The 9352-nt window shown below is 35.8% G+C and overlaps 1 gene segment (V, D, J or C); it reads right to left on the bottom strand.

Annotated features, from left to right (window-relative positions):
• Positions 1-189: 189 nt before the first annotated feature.
• LOC102469497 (T-cell receptor gamma chain C region C7.5-like) lies at positions 190-8618 on the bottom strand (the record flags this gene model as incomplete). The annotated part of the segment is given in 3 exon segments: positions 190-278; positions 1655-1984; positions 8561-8618. Coding segments are annotated over 3 exon segments (477 nt in total), but the record flags the coding sequence as incomplete, so codon positions are not given.
• Between the last annotated feature and the right edge of the window lie 734 nt (positions 8619-9352).

Genomic DNA, 9352 nt, shown 5'->3' with positions numbered 1-9352 from the left:
TGTTGAAATATTCACTTTGTAAGCTAAATAACATGATTGAATGTATAAAAGAAAATGAAATAAAAATATATTTTAAAAAGTTAGTGAAAACATTAAAAATGTAAGACACATAATTCCAAGAATAATTGTTCTTCTTTCCTTTACGTCAAAGAAGTTCAAGGTTAAATTGAACAGGAGAAAAAATATTTATCAATAGCATGGCATAAGGGCAAATATACACAAAAAATTACCACTCTGACCTGTTAAAGGAACTTCTGTTGGATCAATAGCCACGACAGCTGAAAGAAATGAACATGAGTACTTGTCAATTACGTGTTCACATTATTTGACAGCGTGTGTCTTTGTGTATAATCCACCAGGGGTAAAAAGCCATAACCAGTGGTAACAAGACATACAAGAGGCATCCGTTAAAAATATGAGCCCCCAAATTTTGAAATAATTGGTCTGATTGTATGTAATTCAGAAGATCTAATTTATATACTATTTGTCTGCACGTGAAGATACAGGCCCCAGAACCCCTGGTTTTCCTGAGACATCCACAGCTATCAGAACAGTGCCTGCCAATGCAGGTGTTCCATCAATACTGAGCCATGGAGAAATGGACAGAGCAGTTGCTGTGTAGTCTTCTGCACACACTGCAGACACTGAGTACGGTACACAAGGTACCACAGTGAATTCATCCCATCCTAAATCCACAGCATGAGCTGACATGTTTGAAGGAGACGGGATTCAGGAAGTCTCTCATCTAAGTAAAGGAAGCAGCCATAATTTTCCATATTGCACATCTCCCCAGGGTCCCCTTCATGCACCTGAGTTCCCCAGGGCATGTGTTTGTGACATAATGGCAACAATATGGACAAAGCTAACACTGACAGAGTGACCAGTACTGCGCCAGAAACCGCAGACATGCTTCGCATATTGCATGTGTGATTGGAGCCCGTGTTATAAATGAAGAAATGGGAACTAGAGAGGAAGTAACTTGCCAAGAATCATACCAGAAGTGGCAGAGTCAGTATTCAAAGGATAGTTGTGCAATTGTGAAGGACTGAAAAATATAGGACTTGTGGCAAGTTTTTTATGAAAATAATCTGTAGACTTGAGCGAAAATAATTCATGGGGATAAAGCATATCTCCATCAATGTAAACACAAGAGCAGTGTCGCCTGGAAATTGTAATCATTCAGAGCCAATTGGATTATTTTTATAGGGGCTGAGCATTTCTATGTAATTCTTTCTTGAAATACAAAGACACGCCATAATCACATTTACAATTCACCAAATATATTACTGTAAATCCTGGGGAAAAGTACAAACTTGAAAAAAGTTAATTGTTGGAGGAAGGAAAAGAATCACAATGCTTGTTTTGGATTATCTTTTCCCTTCTAGATGAATTCTTAGCCATATGAGTATGGGTCTAGGATGCAATTTCACTTAATCAAGATCTTTTTATCATATGTGCTTGGAAATCATTTGAGATGTAGGTTGTGGGGTTAATCTCCAGGGGAAAAAATGTTAATATAATAATGTATTTGTTTTGAAATAACCTCAAAAACTGACTTGTACATGTCTGAAGTAATTTGGTCTTCTCCTTCTACTGACTTTATTCATTAAAAGATAAATGAAATATTAGTAAGTTAATAACGGCATCCACTTACCTTTCCTTATTGGAGGAAAGAGAATCTCTTGGTCGACACCTCCTTTATTGTTCTCATGTTTGACGATGCACTGGTGTTCTTTATTCAGGGAATTTCCGCTCACAGTCAGCCAGCTAAATTTCATGTATGTGTCATTGATCTTCATGGTTTTTCCCTGCTGGGATTCCAGGATCGTTTTGCCATTCTTTTCTTTCCAATGTACATAAATCTCATCAGGGAAAAATTTCTCAAGAAGACAAAGATGCGTTCCAGCATCATGGAGGTTCGTTTCAGCAACTGAAGGAAGAAACATGGTGGGCTTGGGGGAGAGGTCTGTATTCAAGGTTCTGTCTGTGGGAAAATGGAATAGGGATTAACAAGAATAGAGAATCGCAGACATTGCGTGGGTTGGCACACCCTATGCATGGTGGTGGGAAGGAAAGCTCGAATGAGCTCCTACCAAGGGCTCTCGCCCACCATGCATTGCAAGATAGTCTTTATTGTCATTATTTTAAAAATGTGAAAAGAAATTTCAAGATTAAGGAACTTACCAAAATCACAGCTAAGAAGTGGCAGAGTCTAGCTTAGAACCTGATCTTCATGCATTCTCCACATGCTGTGATGGACTTAAACATAAGAGAGAAAAAGGGAGAGAGGAGAGAGAGAGAGAGAGAGAAACCACCCAGCAATGGGACCTGGTCATGCTCTGCAAACATTTACCCTCCACTTCTCCATCCCATCAGAATCCTGGGCTCAGTGCAATTTTCAAGCTTCCATGTCTGAGACTCAAACCCTGGTTGGCCATGTGGGATTGTTTCTTTGGTGCTGCACTTAACTGAATCCTGTTCATGCTCCCTTTGACTAAATAATTCAAATTCTCATGTTTTACAGCTCTGTGAATTCACATTCTCCATTTAACTGACCTTGGAATGTAACATATATTTTTTTACATCTCATATAAATAAATGTCAGAGGGGAGTTTTCTTTTTTCTTTTTTTTAAAGAACAATATACATACACTTGTTTCAATGGACATCTAATCACTTGTTTTGATGGGAATCTACTTGGGCTCTATCCAGGTGAGCTTTTAGCTTCAAATGTGTATTCCCAGAGCCAGTTCTGAAGTTTAAAAAGTTCTCCCGGTTGGTTTCTAACATTCTGTGTCATCTCAATTCCACAGCTGAACCATCTCAGGTTTTTGTTGGGGCAGTGTTTTAAAGTTGTACTTCCAAATTATTTACAGAGCCTTAAATCTAGGGGGAATTGACTGTCTATTATTTTTAGAAATGTTCATGGTAATCTTATCAAGTGATGTACTTATAAAAATTGTATTTGTTTTTTTAAAAATTCACCAAAAGCACATTTTATTTTGTAATTTTATACAACATTTAGAGAACCAGCAGTTAGCGTAATGGCTATGTCGCTGGACTCCCACATAGTCGACCGTGGTTCGCGTCCCGGACCGGGTGGCTTAGAACTCACGCCGGGCACGTGTGCGTGCGTGCCCAAGATCCCGAGAGAAGAATGGAGGAGAGGGGACTGTGGCGTGACCATCCCCCCTGGGGTGTGATTTCTCACTTTCTGTCTCTATGTCTCTCTCTGTCTGTCTGGTGAGTGCACGCGCCCTATAGCGAAAATCTCTCCAAAAAAAAAAAAAATTCATTTTACTCTCAGTGACTATTTCAGATTTGTATCTACTGTACATGACACTGATCTGTTTGGGAGCGCCACTATTTTCTTTATTTCAGCCTGCTATGATAGATGCATATGTAATTAGTACAGGGTCAAAAGTTATTACGAGAATTTCTGGCAGGTATAACATCAAATATAAAATATCGTATGTTTGCAAAGTCATGTCACTTGAATACTGGAAACTTAATTGACTGTAAACATTGTTAATCAAATGATTCAAATGTTAAATGTTAAAACTCTTCCCAAAGCAATTTAAAGACAAAACTCAACATTTCACTACTAATCTTGGGGACTAGTTGGTGGTTTATTAATACTTCAACAGTTAATTTTTTAAGACAAGAAAAATTTATTTCTCATTTTAGGACAAAAAGGAAAACAATTCTTGAGAATTTCTGTCTATGTAGCAAAGCTCCCATTTTTTTATGCTGAATTATTTAGCAAATAACCTGAGTTTTAAAAATTATGATATCAATATTCTCTAGGTAATATTGTGCTTATTCTAATTTCATATATCTCTCTTTTAGAATAAATAGTACACTATTCATGATAATAATAAGACAACAATCTATCTATCTATCTATGTATATATTTTTAACCACACATTTTGTTTTTAATTTTAAAATCACGTTATTTGAAACAAGATTAATTTTCAGTTGTACATCATATTTACATAATTGGAGCCTCTAGTCAGTGAAATAAATAATTTAATTTTTATCTTAGAACCTTTTGTTTCTGAATAGGAATAGTTTGATTTATTAAACTAGAGAAACAGAAGGTCAAAATGCTGAATCTGGAAAACGACACCCTTTATTACCGCTTTCCCTTTTCTTTAGCTACATTTTTTTTTAAAAGTTTCATTCTTTCAGGATAAAACTAATACTGACTTTCCACAACCTTCTCAATGTGGTAGCTAACTAGGCATTAAACAGCTGACTATGTGTGGGCAGTACCTATATCATGGATCATTGTATGCCATGTTTTTTCATTGAATATTATTTTCTAAATGTACTTAAGAAATGTTTTTATAGTCAAAATCATTTTCATGATGCCTAAATAGCAACTGTAGTAAAAATGAATAAGTCTATCCATTTATATATGCTAAACTACATCACAAATGATATCGTTTAGGAAAATTGCCTTAGTTGCTTATATCAAACTCAACAGTATGGAGAAATAGAAGGAGTAACAGGGAAGAAAAGGCTGCCCAGCCTGAGCTGGTCACTGATGACCCCTTCCCAGCCTGTAGTAAGGGAGGAGGGGCTGCTTCAATCTTCAAAGACTACCACCTGGTTCCTAAAGTTCCAGAAGTGGAGGATCCAACAGGGAGGCAAGGGCTGCCAGGCCTCACCCAATCACCAGCGACCCCCACCCAGCATGCAGTGGTTGAGGAAGGGCTGCTCGGGTCTTCAAGGACCCCACCCAGACACCACCCTTCTATCTCTGCAGTCCCAGAGATAGAAGGAGCAACAAGGAAGTAGAGGCTGCCCATCCTGAGCAGATCACCAAAGATCCCTGCCATACTTGGGTGTAGGAGAAGGGGCTGCTCCAGCCCATGTGACGAGTGGCACTACCACCTCAGGTTCTACCTGTGTAGCTCAGCCCTAGTCACATGGGAATAGAGAGGATTAGGTATACAGGGCCCAAACACCCAAAGACAGTGAGGTACTGGAGGAATGCTCTCCCTGAAAACCTCTCAGCAATAGGAGAAACATCACTATGAAAATCTGAACTTAAACTCCCACTATGGATTCCACACTCCCACCCACAGTAGAGAAGGGAAACTGGCACAGAGCTCACTCACACCACAGGGAAGGGCTCGGGCACATAGCTACAGAAACATACTCCAGAGAAGTAGAGAGAGTTCGAAAACCTCTCAGCAATAGGCGAAACACCACTATGAACTTAAACTCCCACTGTGGATTCCACACTCCCACCCACAGCAGAAGAGGGAAACTGGCTCAAAGCTCACTCACACCACAGGGAAGGGCTCGGGCACATAGCTACAGAAACATACTCCAGAGAAGTAGGGAGAGTTGATAATATTACCAGATGACTGAAAATCAGAGCAGAACTTCAAGAAATAGGAGAAAACTAGGAAATAATTCACCTAAGGGAATATTATAACTACTCACCAACAATGGATTAAACACAAGAGATCACAGAATGTCATTAAAAGAATTCGAAATATTCATTGTAAAATTCTCAATGAGATGCAACAGAAAACAGACAAACCAATTCTAGGAGATGAGAAAGGTCTTCCATGACTTGAAGAAGGAATTACATAGTGAAAAAGAAACAAATATAACTTCTGGAGATAAGGAATGTAACACAGAAAATTAAAACCTCCTCAAAAGTATCCACAGCATATTAGAAGAATCTTTGACCATTAAGACAAAACCTCTGATTAAGTTCAAGCAACTAAAAAGAAGAACAGCCAATAACAATAGGCCAATATATGGGAAATCCTGGACACCATTAAATGACCATTGCATGTTAGGTATTCCAGAAAGTGAAGAGACAGGTAAAGGCATAGAAAATCTTTTGTGACATTTTAGTAGAAAATTCTCCAAATTTAGATAGACATACAGACATTTAAATACAGGAAATAAAAGACACCAAATAGACTTAGCATAAGAGGTTTCTACCCAAGGCATACCAGAGCTAAATTGGTAAAAGTCAAAGACAAACATAATATTCTAAAAATGACAAGAGAGTAATGTCAAGTTACTTATAAAGTTTACCCCATTAGACGGACATCAGACCTCTCAACTGAAACAATGCAGAGAAGGAAAGAATGGGAAGACAATATTTAAAACTCTGAAAGAAAAACAATTTCAGGCAAGAGTAGTATACCTTACAAGATTATCCTTCAAATGAAAAAGAAAAATAACATTCTCCTCAAATAAACAGATGCTGAAAGAATTTACCAGAACTAGACCAGCTCTCTAGAAATACTTAAGGGAATACTATCCCAGGAAAACTCAAGGAAGATAAATAGAAGAGAATACAAAACATGTAGAAGAAAGAAAAAAGGGGAACAAAATTAAAACATAAGTGCACACATATAAATAACATTGAATGTTAATGAATTAAATCCCTCATTTAAAAGGCACAGATTGACTCAATAGGTAAAAAACTGGAGACTCTACATTTTCCTTCCAAGAGACACACCTCATTGACAAGGACATATGTAGACTAAATACTCTGGAATATAATATTTACATTTTCATTAATTTGTTGAGCAAACATGTTCAACTTTGAATTCAGTCTTGAGTAGTAAAAATCAATAGCAGTTTTTTGAATGAACTACGTGATTATCACTATAATGGATGAAAGCAAGCTTATTACAGAAGTATATAATGCATATTTAGTTTCTCAGTAAGGCTAAAGTTGTTGGAACTGTTAAATTTTTTCATACCTCTATGACACTCCTATCCATTTTTCTCCCTTGACTTAGCAAAAGCATTAAGCATGACTGTCACACTATTATATTTTCCAGTAAGCCATAAATATGATTTAAAAAAAATAAAAAATAAAAAGCAAATGAGTTTTGTAAGTGAAAGTGTCTGTAATCTTACAAGAACATACAGTGAGTAAATGTTTTCTTTTTTTATACCTTCCAAATTATTGTTATGAACAATTTTACCTGTTTCTAACTGGATCAATGATTGATACCACAATCTTTTCAGATTATAAACTCTTCTCTCTCACAATCCCCTAATGGCAATTACAAATTATTTTGTATTGGCTCTGTTAAGATTAACTTTTTTCCAAAACTGTATCATCTTTAATTTATCAGACATTTTTTGTCTGATTATTAATCACTTTGATTTTCTTTAGAACTGTATTTCACAATTCAGAGTATAATTGAAAATTCTATATATACACTTCCAAAATAGAAGTATTTTGTATTAAATTTCAAATGTGCATAACATAATGTAATGTTGTATGTTGAAGATGGTGAATATGTTTATATCCTCTATCTGTTTATAACCCATCATATACATGCATCAAAAAAAGATGCCATATCCTATAAAGATGTATAATGATTATACATAAATAGAAAATTAAAATAAAATAAATTTTAAAAATGATTCAGCAGTGTGAATTCTATATAATTTTACCAAAGAGGAGGTATATTTTCCCTCAAAAGTATGATATTCTAAATCTATGTATTTTATTAATTTGTATTCTCTATATTTATTGTCTTTTTTATTTTATCAAATCAGTAATTATGCAAAGTATATTTTTCAATATATGTTTCAGATTTATGAAAAGTTTCTAACACTTTAATTGAGTTTATAGCTCAGCAATTTTCTATATGATTTCAAGTTTTTTCTGATGAATAGAAACATAAAGCCTAAACTTACTGACCATAAAATTTAGGGCCAATAAATACCTCTTTTAGAGATAATATCAATGAAGATAAAGGACTAAGATTTAAAGCATATAGGACAACAATACATTTAAAAAAATACATCAAAATGTCATTTTGCTTGTCAAGTCATGGAAAAGGCCACTACTGAGAGACCACTATCTGAAGATTCCATTTTTGGGGTGTGAGTAAATGTTAAAGTAACGTTCCATTTGAGCAGTTGAAGCACAGCTGAGTCATCAGGTGATTTAGTCTCTATAGATGATACTGGCTGCAGACAACTCTCCACAATAGATACGATTCCCTTAGCAAATGAATTGAGCTTAAGGGGCATTTATTTCAAGTACAGTATTTTGCTCACACTGTGTGGTTCAGTTCTCATACAATCATGATGGGTATTTACTATTATTATATTTTATTGCATGGGAAACTGAAGCTAGACAATAATGACTCAAGCTCCCCAAAACAGAAATGGTGAAGACAGAGCTCCAGGTCGCCCCAACACCAAAGCAAGGTGTTTTCACAAGACCCTTGGGCCATTAGAAAAGGAGAGTCCACCCTAGTGAGTCCATCACAACAGTTAATTGTTGTAATAAACTCTGTCCTGGGCTGAACACTTTACTTGTATAATTATATACATTACACAAGAGCAATGAAGTCCACTTGTACACAGAGCCAAACCCTGTAACAATATTCACACAATGTGCTTCTTCAGAAAAAGCATTTGATTTCAAATCTCCTCAGATTTCTCTATCAAATTCTTACTACATTCCTCTCTTTTCTAAAATCTTATTAGTCTTGCAAATTTATCATTTCTAATCTTTCATCATATTTGAAAAACTGTATTTTTCTCATACCCACCTGTGACAATGAGTTTTGTTCCTCTACTGAAGTGTTTCGTATAGTAATTTTCCACAGTGATTCAACCCCTAACAAAAACTTTAGACTAGTCTTGTTTCCCTGAGCTCTTCAAGTTCTATATAGGACAAAAGATCATCTGACATTGCTAGGAGGCCAGGATAGTAGCCCTGGTTCATTTTGCTCAGAACAAGTTCAGTGGATGGGCAAATCAAATAACTCAGAAGTTGTTGGTGTTTTAACAATTACAGAGTAACTGAATGTAACATCACTACCAGCACTGAAATTAGACCAAAATGAAGCAACATATGTAAAAAAAATTCAATTTCAAATGATATAGAAAAATATGAGATTTGTATTATCATCATCATCTTTACTATTACTAGCAATTTGTTTGCTTTACTTATGTGCTCTAACAAGAGATTTGAAAGTCAAACCTTCTATTTAAGAATGGAAATGTAGCATTATGGAGTTGGAATTAGACCTATGTCAATTAAGCGAGAAGAGTTATTTCTCAGTTCTTCCATTTGGATTTTATTTTTGCACAAACATGCCTGGAATTTTCAAAGGCACCACAGGAATCAATGTACCCATCACATATCCAATCTTCAATAGATAATTATTTCTCCTGTCTGCTCTGCAGTATTTCAAGTGTTAAGTAAATCAAACGAAATCTTGGCGAAAGCCTAGAGAGTGCAGTAAATATATGAGGTAATTTCCAAACTATGTAAAAGTGTTGTCCAAAACAGATGGCTCTTACCCAAATCAAAGGCACAACACATTTGACTCCACGCT

Source organism: Tupaia chinensis, unplaced genomic scaffold (assembly GCF_000334495.1).
Source record: "Tupaia chinensis unplaced genomic scaffold, TupChi_1.0 Scaffold000088_1, whole genome shotgun sequence".
NCBI lineage: Eukaryota > Metazoa > Chordata > Mammalia > Scandentia > Tupaiidae > Tupaia > Tupaia belangeri.
This window is presented reverse-complemented; position numbering and strand designations above follow the sequence as displayed.